This window comes from Bufo gargarizans, chromosome 3, assembly GCF_014858855.1.
Source record: "Bufo gargarizans isolate SCDJY-AF-19 chromosome 3, ASM1485885v1, whole genome shotgun sequence".
Taxonomy (NCBI): Eukaryota; Metazoa; Chordata; class Amphibia; order Anura; family Bufonidae; genus Bufo; species Bufo gargarizans.
In genome coordinates, this window is record NC_058082.1 from 122,288,344 (window position 1) to 122,310,133 (window position 21,790).

At 43.0% G+C, this 21,790-nt stretch overlaps 1 protein-coding gene across 1 annotated transcript in view; it reads right to left on the reverse strand.

Moving 5' to 3' along the window:
• ERBB3 (erb-b2 receptor tyrosine kinase 3) overlaps positions 1-14,501 on the reverse strand; it is an 83,634-nt gene extending 69,133 nt beyond the window's left edge. Inside the window, exon 1 of the mRNA XM_044284356.1 lies at positions 14,321-14,501. Within this exon, the coding sequence (XP_044140291.1) occupies positions 14,321-14,396 (76 nt within the window). The 5' untranslated portion in view covers positions 14,397-14,501. The remainder of the gene's footprint in view (positions 1-14,320) is intronic.
• Positions 14,502-21,790: the final 7,289 nt, after the last annotated feature.

Here is a 21,790-nt window from a genome sequence, read left to right on the forward strand (position 1 = left end):
AGAAATGTAATTGGTTGAAAAAAGACAAACGTCCATCAAGTTCAACCAAGGGATAGGTGGGGACGCGAATCCCAGAAGGAAGTGAGACTCAGATTTCTACACGTTTTCATAAGCATTTATGTTTTTTACTTTTCCTTTTAAGAATTCTTTGTCCGCAAAACAGACAAGACATGTTCTATCTTTTTTTCTGCAGGCTGGCGGGACGGATGCGGACAGCACACGGGGTACTTTTCACATTTTTCACAGCCCTATTAAAATGAATGGGTCCGATCCACAAAATGCGAATCAAAAATACTTTTGTGTGCATGAGGCCTTAGATACATCTCTAACAGCATAGGGAGAACATAAGGCCGGATTTCCCTGAGGCTTACAAAAACAGAAGGACTTCAGCTCACCGTATAGAAAATGTCTAATTTGGTGTCCAGGAACTACTGTTTTGGCGACAGGGGCTACTTTATCCAAGGGTAGATTTCCATGGGGCTACCCTGATTTGCACACGACGACCCCTTATAACAACCAATGGACTCATACATTTTCAGACTAACTGAGGTATCACCTTAAACTTTAGTTGCCCATTAGCCCCTGTGCGTGGGCGGAATTTTAGTCGCCTCATGGAAACCCAGCTTAAGGCTAAATGCACACAAATAGGATTTTATGCATGGATTTGCGCACTGTAGGTCACGCACATTTTATTCTATGAGAATATGAAATTCTCATGTACACGATGCAGATTTTCTTCTATGCGGATTTTGACCTGCAGTGCGGATTTTAAAATCCGCAACATGTTAATTTATTTTATTTTTCCTGACCAGATTTTTTCCATTTCCCTGCGAACACCCGCGGATTTCAGTGTGGATTCTCCACATATAAATCCTGAACCTGTGCATTCAACCTAAAGGTGCCCATATGCCTTCAACTGCTATTGTTTCCGACTCTCCCATAAGACAGTTGGCTGGTCCAGGCTCAGACAACTTGCCTCTTATGTATATGGCCACCTTTAGCTTTCCTGCATGGTATTTCTTTACAATACCTGGTGCTAAGACTACACTTCTCAGAATTCAAGACATATTGTAAGTAATTTATCAAAACTGGTGCAAAGAAAATTTCACCTAGTTGCTCATTGCAGCCAATCAGGTTCCACCTTTCATTTTCCAAAGGAGCTATGAAAAATAAAAGGTAAAATCTGATTGGTTACTGTGGTCAAATAAGTCAGTTTTCCTTTGTACCAGTTTTTATAAATCTCCCCCGTTGAATGCAAACACTGAACCAGCACTGAATCCTGGAAGATCTCAGCTCTGAAGCCTTTGGAATTGTCAGTACTTTCCTTGACTAAGACACCGGCTGTAACTCAGAATCAGTAAGCCAAATAGTATTCCATATTTCCATTTTCTTCCTAAAAAATGAAAGAGAAAACAGATCCAATTCTATAAAGGTGAACAGAGCCTAATAAAGTTACTCAAGAAATGTTTGGTAAAACCCATACATCGTGGGCCCCAGTAACTCAATTTATACTTATCTCCATCTAATGTACCATCCTTTTACCTACATTATAATAGAAATATATCAAGCAATGTATTGGGCATCACCGAAGAAAGACATTTAGCCTTTGATTTACTATTAAAATACTTTTTGTTTGAAGAAATGGGTAAAAATAAAATCATTACTCACCTCACCAGTTCCCTGCCACTGCCATCCAACGCTGTGCCGGTCTCCACTGTTCTCCATTTCCTGGCCCCGACTCGACGCATAGGAAATAGCCTGGCAGTGATTGGCTGTGTGCCAATCTGGGATCAGAAGGTGGAGAGCAGTGGGGACCTAAAGAAGCAGTTGGAGATCGGTGAGGTGAGCAATCATTATGTTTTATTTTTATGGTTCAATCATATTTATTGAAGCAAAAATGAAAAGGAGTTACAAAGTCACGCAAGTGAGGAAAAGGGCAATATGGCCTGAGCCCAATTATGAAGGAAACATGACTATCATAAATATGCCAATAAGTGTGACGACTCCGAACAAATAAGACCACGTTATGTTTTATTTTTAACCCATTCTTAAACCCCTTTAATGCATAAATAATGTCACCACCAATGAGGACTCTCGGAGTCCTAACTACTGCTTCTGCTACACTGCTCAATGGAGTAGAAGACTATAGGAAGGAGGCGTCCTTCCCAACAATCGCCTGCTCGTCAGTGAAGGAGAAAGCCGTATTTCCATGCAGCGGTTCCCTTCTGCAGTATGGGAAGGAGTGAACACTAGTGCCGTCGCTCGTCCCCAAACAGTATTTGCAGCAACAGAGGCTGCTGCCGGCAAACAACGATTTAGGTGTCTACATGAATGATCCTATTACCCAATAAACAAGGGTTTCACTCATTCATCGGGTAATCGGCGGCACCTTTACACCAGCAGATTATCACAAATGAGCGTACGAACGGTCACTAATGATAATCTGCTCGACCATCGGTAGTGTAAAGCTCCCTTTAGAGCAGCTTTGTGTCCATTTACTGCATTAGTACCAGTGCATTTTCCATCTATGAATTGCTGAGAAGCTGTCTACTAACAATCCCGACTATAACAGATATTAGGCTTAGGGCTCATTCACATGGCCATGGTTTGGTTCCGCATCCGAACCGCATTTTTCACTTCAATGGGGCCGCAAAAGATTCCGACAGCACTCTGTTGCCCTGCAAAAATGATAAGTCATGTCCTATTCTTGTCCGTTTTGCGGACAAGAATAGGCATTTCTATAAAGGCCCGTCCCTTCCGTTCCGCAAAAATTGCAGAAGACACACGGGCAGTATGCGTGTTTTGCGGATCCGCAATTTGCGGACCGCAAAACACGGCACGTTCGTGTGAACAAGCCCTTAGGCAGTTTAAATCCAAGAACATAAATACCTCACAGGCGTGCAGTGCCCTAACACTGTGTATTTCATCATGTGTTTGGATGTGGTGAGCTAAGACTAATTACAGAATAAACACCTTATGGTTTCTCAACAAAATACACTACTACATTACCACCATATACTGTTAAGGTTAGTCTTAAAGTGGTAGTACACATTAGATGGAAGGTAGGTAGCTTGACCATTGATTGCACAATGATTTCACAGACACAGCCGTGAACATTTTTTTTTGTCTATGTTGGCTGTTACAGTACATGTCTCAGGGACATCGGTCAAAGGAAAGATTGTTCGTGGATGAATTTTTCAGAAGGATCCTTTGATCAACTATCGAAAATTTCAAATACTTATTTCGAGATGAAGGATGAAAACAATTGTTTGGGGGTAAATCTCACCTCTTCAAGCATTGGTTATTTATTAATTAAAAATTTTTTAAAGGTCACAGAAATTCTTAAAATAACAAAGAATCATTACTCACCTCCAAGGATCCCTTGCTGCTTCTGCTCCAGTATCTGCTGCTCTACACTTCCTGTCCCAGCTCGACGCAGCTGGAAATGACCACTCAGCTATTTACTAGTCTTACTGGTGACCCACCTCTGCCACTGATTAGCTGAGTGAGCTTTTTCTAGCATTTCCAGCTATGTCGAGCCAGGACAGAAAGTTCAAAGTAGTAGAGCAGCAGCGGCAATGGATCGGCAGAACGATTCTTTCTATTTTTTAACATGTTCTGGCCCCTTTAAAAAAAAAAGAGAGCGCAATCTTTACCAGAATAGGTTGCTTATGCCAGTGCACTGAAACTTGATAAATGTCAACGCGTACGCCTTTTAATAAAAGACGTGTCAATGCAAAACAGGTTTCCTCTTAAGTGCTGACATTTGAAATGATAGATTTGCATTTAGTGTCTGCAGCCCAAGTTCCTACATGATTGTTCACCTCACTAGGCATTGTAAGGGGCCACATTAGCAAGGAATTGATGGTCTTGAACCGACGAAAGTGTGGGTGAGATGTCGGCCATTTTTTAAAGATAATATCACATGTATGAGGTATAAGTCATCCGCAGATCCAAAGTTACTTGACTTTGTACATGCCAACAATATCATACCAAGTAAATCAGCTATAATGTATGGAGGTATGAGACAGACAAAGGTCTGGGGCCCCAATGGGCACAATGACAATTAAATGGATCCAGTTTACTGCACTACAGAATGTATATAACTGATGATAAAGATATTGTCTCCAGAAACGAGGAGTTTCTAGAATATCTCATCATTACACATCATTGGTACAACCCCCATTAGAAGTCCATGTATAATCACACATCCCACCTCTACATCTTGTCAGTTTACAGTAAATTCGGTGGTGCCCTGCTCCTCCTAGTGTAAGTTCACATGTGGATGATTTGTTGCAGAAATATCTGTTTCATACATCTGAATGGACGGGGTCATGTGCATTGCAGCAGACTAAGACTGGTCTCAGCAGTGACGTATCCCCAAGCAGCACTTCAATGTCACTGCTGAAGCCAGTCATTGGCTGCAGAGGCACATGTTAGCATGTCCATGCAGGAAGTTTAGATGTCCATATCAGAAGTGCAGTGAAGATAGCCCAGGAGCCAGGGAACTGGAACTGAGTGGTGGAGATCAGATGAGTATAGTTTCTGTCTATGTCCCTCGGGGTGTAGGCAAAATGTGAAAAATAAATACATTATAGACAACCCCTGTAAGGGTGAAGAACACCCAATATGTACCAACAAGCAGGGAGGTACTAGGGGTCTCCTAGTGTTCATACTGAAGATCTTAGGAGCTCTTAGGTTCATGTGCTGTGGATAAAATCTCCATAGAAATCCATTTCATATCTCTGAATGCTTTACAATATGGCCTTCCAGTGGAACAATCCTCAATGGATAATGATTACAATGGATTTTGGACCCCATAGTAATGGTATATTCATCCAAAAACTCCATTCCCCCTCCACCACATATATCATGTGAATGGGGTTTATAAAAATCCCATTGATGGGTATTTTGCAGTATAGACGCTCCTTTTTTCAAGCATATTCTGTTATTTCACGGTCAGTTTTGCAACTTATCATTTAACAGCTGTTATTGGATGAAGCAAACAAATTATAAAAGTCATAAAAAACCTCCAATAAATATGGGAGGTTGTGAAACAAAGTCCATGTCTGAGTGAGCCCTGTGATGTCGGCAAGCTTAACCTACCAGAGTGAATTCCAGCCATATCCTGACCTACATGCTCCAGCCAGTCCTCTGATACATGCAGACATCTGTTGCCGGAGACCGGGATGTCCACTATTCTTAGAAGCACAAATCTGGGCCTTGCTGTGTATGAAGCTATACGGTTGCAATTTATTTCGCATAGTAGATTTACATTCATGCCCTAAATAGCATCTATGGAACTAATACGAGTCATCTGTTAATTGTGAGACTTTGATTCCTGTGCCGTCAGACTCCTACACTGTATAGCAGGAGGTTATGTGAGGTCCTACCAGGGTTTTGTTACTCTCTCTTTTAAAGAGTGCCAACTCAGTTGCTGTTGAAGGTGCCAGCACTGCCATAATTTACAGCCTCTAATACACATTACAGCCTCCCACTTCTTCCCCGGGCCAGGATCCCCTATATCAGAATCAGATTTCCAAATTTACAGTTCGCTGCACCTGTTATGGAAAGAGTATTCAACCGATTGTGACTTTAAGAGGTGACGTGTGGCTGGCTCATTCACAGCTACGAAAATGTGTCTAATCCTGACATGGGAGAAGACGTTCTCCACCTCTTGGCTGCTCACTTTGTATCAAAAGACCCTCTTATCATGTAACAGAGCCGAAGCACAACAGGGCAAAGTACAATTTAATGGCAAAAATGAGTCAATAAAACTGACCACGGAGGGTATTTTAACCTACAATCAAAATAAAAAAAACATATTCTACAGTTGTCCTCTTCTTTTAGTGACAACCAATATGGCTTGGTCAGCTTCTAGTCAGACCTATGTGTCTCCATGGCTAAAGACTACATACAAACCCTGTATAGTATGACCCTGCAGTTATACTCCTTTCCATCTGCACCCTAATTTTTTATATATCAAAGAGGTTGTCCGAAATTTGATGGTGATGACCTATTATCCTCAGGATGCGGCAAGGTAGCACCTATACTCAGGCTGCGAGGATGTAGCACCTATCCTCAGGCTGCAAGGAGGCAGCACCTATCCTCAAGCAGCGAGGAGGCGGCACCTATGCTCAACCAGCGAGGAGGCGGCACCTATCCTCAAGCTGTGAGGAGGCAGCACCTATCCTCAAGCTGCGAGGAGCTAGCACCTATCCTCAGGCTGCGAGGAGCTAGCACCTATCCTCAGGCTGCGAGGAGGCAGCATCTATCCTCAGGCTGCGAGGATGTAGCACCTATCCTCAGGCTGCAAGGAGGCAGCACCTATCCTCAGGCTGCAAGGAGGCAGCACCTATCCTCAAGCTGCGAGGAGGCAGCACCTATCCTCAAGCTGCGAGGAGGCAGCACCTATCCTCAAGCTGCGAGGAGGCAGCACCTATCCTCAAGCTGCGAGGAGGCAGCACCTATCCTCAACCTGTGAGGAGCTAGCACCTATCCTCAAGCTGTGAGGAGCTAGCACCTATCCTCAAGCTGCAAGGAGGCAGCACCTATCCTCAGGCTGCAAGGAGGCAGCACCTATCCTCAGGCTGCAAGGAGGCAGCACCTATCCTCAAGCTGCGAGGAGGCAGCACCTATCCTTAAGCTGCGAGGAGGCAGCACCTATCCTCAAGCTGCGAGGAGGCAGCACCTATCCTCAACCTGTGAGGAGCTAGCACCTATCCTCAAGCTGTGAGGAGCTAGCACCTATCCTCAAGCTGCGAGGAGGCAGCAATGCTCACTAGAATCGGACCCTGCCAATTTGATATTGATCATCTATCCTGAGGATAGGTCATCAATAACAGAATCTTGGAAACCCCTTTAATGCACCCCATTATATACATTACAAGCATATTACATATAATTATGGAGGTATTTGTCCATTCTATAATAGAAATGAATGAATAGTGCACAAATTAAAGTGAACCGGTCACACTGAAAATGCAGTCTAATCTGCAGCACTTTATAGAGCAGGAGGAGCTGAGCAGATTGCTGTATAGTTTTGTGGGAAAATGTTCAATAAAACTTATCATTTATTCATGTAAATCTCTGCTCTTCCTACATCCATTGGGTGGTCTTACTAATGACTTGATAGGTATCTCTCTATCCACACTTACCAAATGCTGATAACACCACGCATTGGACTCCTAAGCCCAGAATGAGCTGAGATTTAAACGAATCGTTACCACTGTGGCCATTGATTGGCTGCAGCAGTGTATGGGATATCACCCATCAAAAGCGCTGGGTCGGAGCGGGCTGAAGAAATTAAGTGCAAGATTGTTTAGGCCTCTGGCAGTTTGGTGAAAAATAGAAGATACTCTGGACAACCCCTTTAAGGCTTCCTTCACGTTTGTACTTTTTTATGGCTCTTTTGAACACACTAGTCGTAAATAATTCCTTATTGATGCGCAGAGAAGATCTGACTGCGGTGGTTTCTGTGGAACAATATGCCTCAAAAACACCACATGAAACTTTTTTGGGGGCATTGTGGAGGCCCCCAGTGACTGCTATGATTTATCCCTGCATTTCTAGATTGTTATAGATTATTACAAGAATCCAGAAATAAGCGTTACATGAGCCGGTGGTAGGTTCTGATATGTTCCTATACGCTTCATACAGAAACGCGTGGGAGAGCGCTGCACAGGCTACTGTTACCAAAGAGCCCTTTATTCCAATGCTTCAGTGCAAATGTGATTTAGCACTTTCCTGGAGGATCAAAGTCTTTTTTATATTGAATAGGTCATGTTTCCCACCATTGATTTGCCATGCACATCAGAAGAAAGCAGAAGCATGCAGCCATCCCAGCGTCCCACTTACCATGAAGCCAAACAGCGCGGCGTACAAGGTCACGGAGAAGCTTTGCATAGCATCCTGCTGGCTGCACAACCCGTCCTTTACAATTTCCTGTTTGCTTTATATCTATCGATGTCATTAAATATTTCTCATACTTTCGAATTGTGAAATATGTTGTTGGCGTGGTACTGTACCCACAGGCCGACTATCTCTTACCATGCCCCAGTGCGATTCTGCTACACGTATTTACTATTCCTACATTTCCATAGTGTCCAGTTATCGCCTTCCATAGTTCTGAACCCGATACATTGATCGACATATATTATTACACAGGTTTTTCAGAATTCATAGTTGTGCATTTATTGCCTAATCACAGTATAAGGCTACTTTCACACTAGCGTCGTTAGACTCCGGCAGGCAGTTCAGTTCAGTTCAAAACTGCCTGCCGGATCCGGGAATCCGTATGCAAACGGTTATCTTTTTTTTCCGGATGTTAGACTTATTCATTGAAATACCGGATCTGTCTTTCCGGTATCATCCAGAATAACCGATCCAGTATTCCATTTTTTCAAAGCTAGAAAGAACTGTGCATGCGCAGACTGAAAAAACGGATCTGGCGATGCAGCAATTTCCGGAACACTTAGTAACGGATCCGGCATTGATACATTTCAATGGAAATCCGGCAAGTGCGGTAGTGTTCCGGAATTTTGTCCGGAAAAAATACAGCAGCGAGCTGCGGTATTTTGACCGGTCAACTACCGTACAAGGGACGGAACGGAAGACATCCTGATGCATACTGAACGGATTGCTTTTGCATTGGGACAAAATGGAAGCGTTTTTTTTTTTTCCGGTATTGAGGCCCCTTACCGGATTTAAAACCCGGAAAAGAATAACTGAAAGTACCAGAAAAGTGTGAAAGTACAGTAAGCCTCCCACTAGCATCATGGCGTCCGTTATTACCAGAGCTGTGGCGTCTACGATGGAATTGTTGTGTATTGACTCCTCAAGGATCCTATAGATTTTTTAAAGGAAAGAATAGAGCAGGGATCAGCAAACTCCAGCTGCCGTGAAACTACAACTCCCAGCATGCACATTTACTTGGCAGTTCTTGTCCACGGACACTGCTGGGCTGAGAATTATTGTCCAGAACAACTCCTACCAATGGGCCGTGAAAACTGCGGAGCAAACACGGATGACATCCATGTTGTTTCCGTGGTTTTCATGGACCCATAGACAATAATAGGCATGAGGGCTCTGTAATGACGGATAAAATAGGGCATGCTTTCAACAGCCCCGCAATTCGTGGAAACCCACTGATGTGTGAATAGGCACCTTAAAGTCAATGGATGTGTGCACGGACAGCACACATTGGCGATTCACTGACGGGCCTCTGGCGTGTCTACAACCTCTGCCCACAATCAGTCCCCATGATTTCCAGACCGATTTTACGGGATTCCAGTCCGGCGAGCTGTTTTATACAGGAGGTTATTGAAGTGGCACATCACAGCATTGTACCACACGGCTGTTCTGCAGAGTCCTGTCTGCCCCGGATTGTAAGTTGGTAGAGCTTGGAATATGCTGATCCAACAGCGGTAATAACAGCAGGTACTGGCCCCAGTGTATACAGTATGCAACTATTTCCTTCTCATTCTAATTAATTAGTAATGGACTCTTTGTGTGCCAGCTACAAAATATGCGATCATTGTCCCTACAACACAAAATGTACCAGAAGGTAGGAACGGCCTCATCAATAGACGTCATTCATATAGTTCCAGAGAACACTGTCAGAGGGACTGCTTGGAATTAAGAAAACAAATGGAAAAATGAAAAATGATTTAAAAAAAACTGTACTGTCCTGTTAATCCCCCCACCTCTCCCACGCCACTGCGTCAGTGTTTTCTGCTGATCTTTGATGAACGTCAGCAGTACAGTGGCCCCCATGTATGTGACCACTTTAGCAGATCACTCCGTGGTAATGCTAACATGTAAGGCCCAAGACTGCTGAGGTCAGTGATTGGCTACAGTAGTTATTTGCATGTATGGCCCAAGACTGCTGAGGCCAGTGGTTGGCTGCAGTAATTATGTGCATGTATGGTCCCAGACTGCTGAGTCCAGTGATTGGCTGCAGTAATTGCATGCATGACTGGCCCAAGACTGCTGAGGCCAGTGATTGGCTGCAGTAATCATGTGCATGTATAGCCCATAACTGCTGAGGCCAGTTATTGGCTGCAGTAATCATGTGCATGTATGGCCCAAGACTTCTGAGGCCAGTTATTGGCTGCAGTAATCATGTGCATGTATGGCCCAAGACTTCTGAGGCCAGTTATTGCATGTACGGCCCAAGACTGATGAGGCCAGTGACTGTCTGCAGTAATCATGTGCATGTACAGCATATCATCACTGCAGAACACAACTTTTATGCTGGTAGACAACTTTTTTTTAAAACCTGACAACCCCTTCAATAGAACACAGCTTTAAAACGGGAGAAGGTCCTGAAAACGTATAAGACCGTTTTGAAGTTGGGTTTTAAATCTTACAGACGCTGCAGCCCCCCTCGTTCCAGCGATTGGTGGGGGTCTCAGCAGTCAGACCCCACTATCAACAAATGATGGCATATCTAAGCAAGATGTTCTAAAATGTAAGGGTTTTCCCACCAGAAGAAGGGATGGCATATCATTAGGCGGTCAGACACCCCCTACTGTAATCCTCAGAATGAAGGGACGGCGTGGCTGGCGATGCAGCCGCTTCACACACTCTCACTGCTCAGCACCCACTGTGCCCCAAGGATCAGGGTGACCAGGAATGCTATATCTTAGCGTTATGACACCACTTCTTAGAATGGAAATGTAAAGGTTAGACAAAGGTGTGAGAACAGGTCCCATGAGGGCTGAGCGGCCCCAGCATGAGAGCTGGCAACAAAGAGCTGCATCATAAATGCTTTGCATGCGAGATACACGAGTAAATAGATGATGTTTCAAGAAATCTCAGAGCGGCGCTCTGGTTACATAGTAACCTCCTCCCAACAAACGCACCAACATAACCCTGATAACAGCGCCTTCCTGCTCCCAGCCCTGGAGAAGGTGCCAAGTGGTCATGGGCACAGACTTTTACCCGCAGCGCTTGGCTGGGACTTTGGTCCACTGGGTAAACAAATGTGTGCCCATAACCAAGTGGATGGACAGCTAAACGACTGCACTCACTTCTGTCATTGCTATCTTTTGGGATGGGGGGGGGGGCACCTGGGGGAGTAAAATGGAGCAGTTTTTTTGTTCATTTGATGAAACAGAAATACAAGTAACACAGCGCTGGTGTGAACAAGCCCTTAGAGGAGGGACACAGATTCTTATAAAAATTCAGGACATATTAGCACAGCATGCAGCAGTAAAGTGACCGGCACCCTGATGGAGACCCGATGGGCTCCGTTATAGTCAGCGGGATCCCCTGGATGCCGTTTAGATGCAAAATGGCGCTTTCATTATTTTTGGCCTTCTGCTCCTATAATGGAGGAACAACAGAAATAAAAAGTGGCAATGTGAACACATCCCGGGAAGTTAAGATACAGCCCTCATTCTGAGCAAGAGGGGTATAGACCTACGTGTATATACATGTAGATAGACAGATGATAGATAGATAGATAGATAGATAGATAGATAGATAGATAGATAGATAAATATGAGATAGATAGATAAAAGATAGATAATAGATGTGAGATAGATAGATATGAGATGGACAGATAGATGATAGATAGATAGATAGATAGATAGATAGATAGATAGATAAAAGATTGATAATAGATGTGAGATAGATAGATATGAGATGGACAGATAGATGATAGATAGATAGATAGATAGATAGATAGATAGATAGATAGATATGAGATGGATAGATAGATAGAAGATAGATAATAGATGTGAGATAGATAGATAGATAGATAGATAGATAGATAGATAGATAAAAGATTGATAATAGATGTGAGATAGATAGATATGAGATGGACAGATAGATGATAGATAGATAGATAGATAGATAGATAGATAGATAAAAGATTGATAATAGATGTGAGATAGATAGATATGAGATGGACAGATAGATGATAGATAGATAGATAGATAGATAGATAGATAGATAGATAAAAGATTGATAATAGATGTGAGATAGATAGATATGAGATGGACAGATAGATGATAGATAGATAGATAGATAGATAGATAGATAGATAGATAGATATGCAGATGGATAGATAAGATAGAAGATAGATAATAGATGTGAGATAGATCGATAGATAGATAGATAGATAGATAGATAAAGATTGATAATAGATGTGAGATTAGATAGATATTGAGATGGACAGATAGATGATAGATAGATAGATCTGAGAATGGCTAGATAGATAGGATAGATATGGAGATGGATAGGATTTATATGATAGATGTGAGTATAGATCGATAGATAGATAGATAGATAGATAGATGATAGATCGATGATAGATAGATAGATAGATAGATATGAGATGATAGATAGATAGAAGATAGATAATAGATGTGAGATAGATAGATAGATAGATGCTAGATAGCAGATAGAAGATAATAGATTGTGAGATAGATAGATAGATTGATAGATAGATAGTCGATAGATCGATAGATATATGATAGATAGATAGATATGAGATGGATAGATAGAATAGATAGAAGGATAGATAATAGATGTGAGATAGATAGATAGATAGATAGATAGATAGATAGATAGATAGATAGATAGATAGATAGATATGAGATGGATAGATAGAAGATAGATAGATGATAGATAATAGATATGAGATGGATAGAGATAAGATAGATAGTTATTAGATAGATAAGATAGATAATAGATAGATATGAGATATAGATAATAGATAGATGTGGTAAAAGATCTATCGGGCTGGAGCTCTCTGGATCCGGTATTACCAGTACTGCAATGCCTATCTGCCCCATTAACTATAATGGGGTCCGATGGAGCTCTGGCCACAACCTGGTAAATGCACAAAAGCCACTGACAAAAACGTCCAGTCATTGGGTCCGGCGAGCATTCTGGTACCGCCAGGTAACACCGGACCCAGGGGCTCCAGCAGGCTCTCTTGCGCACATGTGAAGCGCTCTGTACTCATTCGTGCCCTTCATGGTTCTGGGATTGCTATTAACCCTATGGATCACAAAGCTGAAGTTGTTTCTTATTCACATCATGTGTATTTTTTATTTTCCTAACCAATACTTTTCACCAGTAATACAGTAACTTGCACTTGGTTGTTTGTCCTGAGGTAAAATCAGCTCAAAGTGTCATGAAAACAAAAATGACTGGCACACAAATGGGCATCAAAGTGGGCATAGAAGAGGGTGATTTAAAGGGTTAAATGAATTTAGGCCACTAACATCATATCCAGTTAAGATGAGCCTGGCACAAACAGGGTCATGGCTGAAGAACTGGCATCAAAGTGGGCAGACACCTTTCACTGATTTGAATAAGTAACTGGTGTTTTTAAAGGGTTAATTAATCTCACGCTGCCATCATATACAGTTGAGATCAGCCTGGCCTGGAACTTGTTCTTGGCACAAAAACTGGCATCGGAGTGGACACTTTTCACTGATTTGAATAAGTGACTGATGTTTTTAAAGGGTTAAGTGGATTCGGGCCGCTGACCCCACACCGCCGACACACAGACGGTGATGACTCCCATCAGATACAGGTCAGCTTGGCCTGAACAGGTTAAGTGCCCCTTTGCCCACTTCTATGCCAGTTCTTGTGCTGTATGTCTGCAGGGTGAGATCACTGGCCCAAATTTATTTAACCCTTTAAAAACATTAGTTACATAGTAAATGCGGTTGAAGTTCAACCAAGGGATAGGAGGTGGACACCACCCCACAAGGAAGTCAGTGAAGAGTGTCCTTCTGCCCACTTTGATGCCAGTTCTTCTGCCACGGCCAGGCTGAACCCCACTGCATCTGATGTGGGCAGTGTGAGTGAGCATTTAACCCTTTACTCATTCTGGTTTCCATAGGGCTCTGAACTGACAGCTCGGGGCAGGTCACTTGATTACTGGTGAAAAATTCTCATAATTCTTTAAGAAAAAAAAAATACAAATGACGCCAAAAAGAAACTAAAGGAACGAGAAAAGCAACTTGTAGATCTCTTCTCCAACAAGTCAGAAAACGCTGCACCTTTAAGACACACCTTCCCGAAACCGCCGTACACAATGCCTTCCCGGGTCGGTCAGAAGGAGCAAATTACGAAAACAATCGCATCAAAAGGCGGAGAGGAGAGAACAGGTTCCACTGCTGCCGGAGCAAGTTCAAAGGTACCTGCACGGGGCAGCCAGTCACAGCCTGCCCAGCAAATGACCTCCAGCAGTGCCTGTCCTAGACAAGTCACCTCTGTGCCCTGCTCCACATTACTAGGTGACCGTTCACACGCCCAGAGCGCACGGCGACCGCGTTCACCTGTCGTCCACACTTACCGTTCTGAGCGGCGACAAATTCCATGACAAGATACGGGAGAAATAACAGAATCCATCTCCCCGCCAAATGCTCCATCCTGGACAGCGACAGCGGTGCTGTGGGGTCAGTAGCGCCCTGTGCACATGGCACGCGGTACCGTGCGGTGGCTGAGCCGGACACCACGGAGTATCTGACAGCGCTCGTCTCATCCACATTCCTCATTCACGAGAAAGTCGCCGAGGCCCCGCCCACCGCCCTCCTGATTGGCTGAGAGCGGTCAATAGTTTGAACCGCGGAGAATACTGAGGTGAATGCACTCCCTCCCATAGACGCTCCTGTCACCTGGGCCTCCCGGTGTGTGTGCTGCTGCCACACCGTACACTGTCACCAAATAGTGCCTCCACTCCAGTGTCCCTGTGGACTGACATATGTAGTCAGGACAACACAGGCTATTACACTGCCATAGACACAGGAGGGGTCATTTATCAAACTAATGTAAAGTAGAACTGGCTTAGTTGCCCATAGCAACCAATCAGATTCCACCTCTCATTTTTGGCAGCGTCTTTGGAAAATGAAAGGTGCAATCTGATTGGTTGCTGAGGGCAGCTAAGCTAGTTCTACTTTACACCAGTTTGATAAATGACCCCCTTTGATTACCAATTCAGGACAGACCGCTAGCCTCTCCCATCAGTTGTCACATAGTCCTCAGGGTATGTTCACACAGAGTTTATTAGGCTAGCTTCACATCTGTGGCAGACAGTTCCAGCAGAGGATTTCTCCAGATCTGGCTTTGCTGGATACGGCCGCCTGCCTGCCGGACCCCATTGACTATAGTGCGACTGTTAACCGGCAAATATGCCTGGGATTGGCCAGACAAAAACCGCTTCAGTCGATTCCTGGAACAGCCTGCCGGAGAGGTGAAAGTAGTCTAAGGCCCCTTTCACATGAGCGAGTATTCCGCGCGGGTGCAATGCGTGAGGCGAACGCAATGAATCCGGACCCGTTCATTTCAATGGGTCTCTGTACATGAGCATTGTTTTTCACGCATCACTTGTGCGTTGCGTGAAAATCGCAGCATCTTCTATATTCTGTGTTTTTCAACAGTGGCCCCATAGAAGTGAATGGGGCTGCGTGAAAATCGCATCCGCACTTGCTTGCGTTTTTCATGGATGGTTGCTAAGAGATGTTGTTTGTATACCTTCAGTTTTTATCACGCATGCAAAAAAACGCATTAAATCACATTGTACCCGCGTGACAAAAACTGAACAACTGAATGCGATCACATACAAAACTGATTGAACTTGCTTGCAAAATTGCGCATTTTTCACTGAACGCATCCGCAACATACCCGGACCTAATCTGCTCATGCTCATCCACAAGGGGTCTAAGGCTACGTTCACACTTGCATCCGGCAGAGGATCTCAATACCGGAAAGAAAACCATTCCCCTTAGTCCTCATGCATTCTGAATGGGAAGAGATCCGTTCAGGATGCATCAGGACGTCTTCCGTTCCATCAGCATTCCATCAAGACCGTCTTAATAGTCGGGTGAACAAGGAATGTTTTTGGAGATTTCGTTTTCTGCCCCCTGCTACCTGACCGCTCGATTGAAACGACTGAACACGTAAAGCTATAATCTTCTGTTTCTGAAATATGCCCATTGTGAGGCAGGTATAAATCCGTCCATTTGTGCTTGGATTTCCCTTGTTTTTGGATGTTGAGAATTGTCCGTTCTTGCTATTGATATTCTAGCAATTATCCTGAATTTTTTACTTTTTCCCTTTTTATTCGTTTCTTTAGCACATGACAGTGGCACAATTTTAATTTTGTCACATACACTAGATTTCAGACTCTATTCATACCGCATTGTACGCCAAGTTATAAAGACCACGCACAGCTTTAAAGGGCTACCTGCACACATCGCAGAATACGTGCAGTTTGTACACGCAGATTTTGTGCAGAAAAAACGCAGCGTATTACAGTACCAGCAAAGTGCATGATTACACTAATCTCATGTACCCTGTATTTTTCCATGAGGAAACTGACCTGTAGTGCGTATTTCCAAATCTGCAGCATGTCAATTACGTTTGCGGTTTTTGCTGCGGATTTCACCCTTTTTAATGGAAGGGTGAAAACTGCAGCAAAACCGCATCAAATCCTCACCAAAAACCACTGTTAGACATTGTGGATGTTGATGCAGATATGCTGCAGACACATAAATCTGCACAAAAATTCATGTGTTCACCCTCTCTCACGTGCAAGTAGCCTTAAGCCGCATTCCCACGTCAGTGTTCGGTCAGTGATTTCCATCAGTGATTTTGAGCCAAAACCAGGTGCGGATCTAAACACAGAACAGGCGCAGATCTTTCCCTTATACCTTATGTCTGTGGAGGCTCCACTCCTGGTTTTGGCTCACAATCACTGACCAAAATACTGACGTGTGAATGAGGCTTTAGGCGGGGTTCACACGTGACTGATTAGCTGCAGATTTGCCAATCCGGATTTTCGTGTAACAAATCCGCAGCGTTGTACAGTACCAGCAAAGTGGACAAGAATTTCAGAGTTCTCATCCATATGCAGCGTTTAAAAAAAATGCAGCTGAAAATTCTGCAGCTGAAATCTGCAGCATGTCAGTTTATACGCAAAGAATGAAACTGCATCTAACCTGCAGCTTTTCTGAAACGAAATCCGCAGCGTGTGCACACACCCTTTGGTGCATTGTTGACCCCTAAATCCCTTTCCTCAGATACTGAGATTAAGACTGTATCACTGATTTTATATTCTGCTCTTGGGTTTTTACCCCCCAGGTGCATTATCTTTCACTTATCAACATTACATTTTAGTTGCCAGATTTTTGACCATTCCTTTAGTTTTCCTAAGTCCTTTTCCATTTGGTGTATCCCTCCAGGAACATCAACCCTGTTACAAATCTTTGTGTCATCAGCAAAAAGACACACCTAACCATCGAGGCACTTCTGCAATTTCGCTGATAAAGATATTAAACAATATGGGTCCCAGAACAGATCCCTGAGGTACCCCACTGGTAAAAAGACCATGGTCTTAATATACTCCATTGACTACAACCCTCTGTTGCCTGTCCCTCAGCCACTGCCTAATCCATTCAATAATATGGGAGTCCACGCACAAAGACTGCAATTTATTGATAAGCCTTCTATGTGGGACAGTATCAAAAGCCTTACTAAAGTCTAGATAAGCAATGTCTACTGCACCTCCGCCATCTATTATTTTAGTCACCCCAAAAAAACCAATAAGATTAGTTTGACATGATCTCCCTGAAATAAACCCATGCTGTTTTTCATCTTTCAATCCATGGGATTTAGATGTTCCACAATCCTTTCCATAAGTATGGTTTCCATTAATTTCCCCACTATTGATGTCAGGCTTACTGGCCTATAGTTGTCCGATCCTCCCTACTACCTTTCTTGTGAATGGGCACAAACTTTTTTTTGCTTTTGTGCTTTCAGCATTGGCGACATGCACCTGCACATTGAGAGGTGCTGAATAACCCCCATTTTTTTTTCTTTGTAGTCTGCATTGGAGGTGTGGCTGACTTCATTGGTCGTGCCCTCCCAACTAACCTGTCTGTTCAATGGGCTGATTTTAATTAGTGCAAGTATAAAGCTGTAGCCTGCTCTCCCTGCATTTATTGGAGGCCATTTGGAACCAGGAGAGCTAAAATACAGAGTGGACTCATCATGCATATGGAGCCTGCATTCCCTGAATTTAATGGAGGCCATTGGGGTACCAGAAGAGGTATAATACAGTGTGGGCTTAGCATGCATGTGAAACCTGCATTACTTGAATTTAATGGAGGCCAGTATGACACCAGCTGAGGTAGTATTTAGTGAAGGTTCTTGTCCTAAAGAGATCGCCTTGTCGTTGGTGGACAGGCACAAATGATTTTGTACAAAATTCTCACATTTATAATGTAGCATTAGCATTAGGACATTTTCTATAGTGAGTATGGCACTATTGTATTTACATTATTATTTGTGCTTGCAAAGTGCTATTGCATTGTGTATGTTTCTGCTTTTGTGCTTTCAGCCGTGATAATGTGCACCTGCGCACTGGGATGTGCCGACTAACCCCCACTTTTTTTCTCCAGAAAACTATACTTTGCTGAAACCACACATCCTTTCATCTCACCCATCCGAGCAATCTGGGTGAGATATAAACCCCCCCCCCCATCCTCCCTCCCAGTACTGCATGAAACAGCGGGGGCGCATTTCAGGGAGATCGCGCTTCATCAAGGACACCATGGAGTTCTTAATCATGTAAATAAAAGTTCAGTTTTATTCTAAATTCCAAGGTGCTGGATCCATTGGATATTTGTTATTGAAGTCTTATCAGTAATAAATGATCAGCCCCGACGATCAAGTTTTTGTCCAATCTTGGCCATTAGTGCAGGAGGGCATCTGTCAATCACAGCCACCACCAGCTGCTGATCAGACAGGCAGAAGGACTTCACCGTGAATCACCGCGAGGAGCCAAAACTTTGCAGACTCCACTGGTCAACCACCCAGAGTTGTAAACTGATTGTAAATTTACAGATAGTCTATGAAAATGTTACACTTGTATTCTTAGTAAAAAAAAAATGATTTTTTAGTTCGATGAGCTTGTGTAGGTTTAGAGTCACTGTCATCATTTTAAAGCTAATATGTACATTATATTACTAAAGATACTGTATGGATTATAATCTGTATTATTCATTTCATTCATCATTCATTTTTACTAACTTTTCCAGAAAAATAGGTTTTAATCCAGGCACGACCACTGGAAGGGGGCTAAACGCTTAAAAAAATCATACGTGTTTTCATATATAATATAGAGACAGAAACTTGTGTAGTTGATTGACCATGGTAGAAACTGTCTTCTGAGGATAATAGGAAGTGGGGAAACCATTATGTAGTCACCCCCTGTTTACCTAGACTATGTTACCAATTTGTGAACACAAAAGGATTATTGATTAACAGGAAGGGAATCCAGTCTTACATTGTTCTTTATTTGTGCAACTGGACCCTGCGGCCAGCAAAGCTCGTACCTAGTTCAAGGATATTACAACAATCCCTGAAAAGGAGGATTTGAATATCTTTCTGTATTTGTAGAAAGTCTTAAACATAAAAGCTACCAATAGTTTAGGACCTCATTGTCATACTTCTTACTTGCTCACATTTCCAAACCGCCTTCATATGCAATTAAATGTGTTTAGCTAATGGAGGAGATAAGTGGGGTCATCATTTTAGTCCCCATTATTGGTAAGGGAGTAAGCCCCAAATGGTCCATATACTACATACTCTGGACTTCTGCTTGGTGAAATAGTACAGTGTGACTCTCAAAGGGGTATTCTAGTTGTGGCAACTTATCCTCTATTTACAGGACAGGGGATAACTATTAGATCCAGGGAAATCTACTGATGGGACCCTCACCGATCACAAGAATGTGGACCCCATAGTTCACAGGGACCCCTGAAATGAATGAAGAGATAGGTCGAGTATGTGCACCGCCACTCCATTCATCTCTATGTGAGTTTTGGTTATATAAGAGCTTGGCTATCTCTGGAACTCACATAATTTATGCTTAACCCGCTGCTCCATTTATTTTGGGGGGCTCCATGCAGTATAGGGTCTCCAATCTCATGATCAGTAGGGATCCCAGCTGTAGGACTCCCACTGAGCTAAAAGTTATCCCCTCATCTGTAGATAAGGAATAACCTGCTACAACCTGAATAAACCTTTAAAGGGAACCTGTCATCACCTTTATGCTGCCCATACTAACGGCAGCATAAAGTAGAGACAGGTGAGTTGATTTCAGCGGTCAGTCATTGATAAGTAAAAAGTAAGTGGTTGCCGAGAACCAACATCACAATCATTGCAGACTGGGCCTGGAAAAGAGTCATGGCCACCTGAGAAGAGTCCTGGTTAGTCATGAATTTCTGCTCTCCTGCCCACCTGCTGATGACTGACCGTCTTCTATCTAGTTTTCTCCCTTTCTGTCTAGTAGAGAACTGCCAATCATCAGCAGATGGGTGAGAGAGCAGGAGATTATGAATAACCAGGACTCTTCTCAGGTAGATTTGACTCTTTTCAAGGCCTGTGCTACAATGATTATGATGCTGGTTCTCGGCAACCACTTACTATTAGCTCATGAGTGACACACCGCTGAGATCAGCTTTTCTGTCACTAATTTATGCTGCCCTTTAATAGCTTCATTAGCATGCAGAACATGAAGTGCTTGCAGACTTAAGGTGGCCATACACATTAGATATAAGTTATTTCATGGTTGAACAAACAATCCTCTGGTGAACATTCATTTCACAGACATGACCATACACATATCGGCCATTGCAGTTGTTCAAACTGCCCATACATGTTCCATTAAATCAGGCTATGGATGAAAGATCTTCCTGGGAATGTTCTTTCAAAGAAAGATCTATTGTTCTCAAATGATCTTTCTTTGAACATAAGATCTTTTGTCCGACTATCAGACTAAAATATCAAACATAGCTGACTTCTTCTCAAACGATAATGGTCTATCATTGATTGGATACTGTGGGGGAATGCAATTGAGCACAAAGATACAAAAGTATAGATTTGGAATCAGCATCCTTTCAGCTACCCAGCCAATACAGTAGGCTGGTTCTCATTGGTATAGAATTGTAGGGTTTATCATTGAAAATTATGAGAATTTTCATTATGTCTTCCCTAACCCCTAATCGCAGGGGCTTTCCAGAGGTGAGACCTTAGATAATCGCACATAGCCTTAAATGTACCAAGGGATTGTCTACACTAAATAACCAATTACAAAACTACTTATGATAAAACATCTCTATATTCATACCACCCAATATTTTAGATAGTTCAAGAAGGACCCTTCTCTCCTCGTTTGTATCCAGTCCAACTTTTCATAAAAAAATACAAACAAATCAAGATAAAATTGTTAAAAAGACGGTATGTGAGCATACATAACAGTGTTATTCCCACCTTGGACGTTTATTGCATATTTACAGGATATGCGACCCACATCAATCTCCTTAACAGGAGTCTTGCTCAGCTGTTTGCTCCCATAGAAGTGAATGGAGGGAGCCATGCTAGTGTAAGGCCACCTCTCTAATTATTTAATGCCTAGATGCCATGGTTGGCAGGAATGCATCTATCAAAAATTCATTAACTATCCCATGGATATGCCATAAATGTCTATAGTGGGAATAGACTTTTAGATTATGTATGTCCTACAGCAGTCTTTCACACAGGGCTAGCTTCTCCTACAAACATTGGAGACCATGCATAACATACATGCTTAAATGGCTCTAGCTCCTGGCCCTCCGTAACCTCTCCCCAGTGGTAGAATTAGAACGTTGAGGGGGGTCTTGTTAACTGATGTTAAAGGGTATTGTGTGGTGTGCTTTCTGTTCATAGTGGGGCCCTGTTCTTGAGATAGAAGCGGCCCCAGAGTTGGGACCCACAACTATTG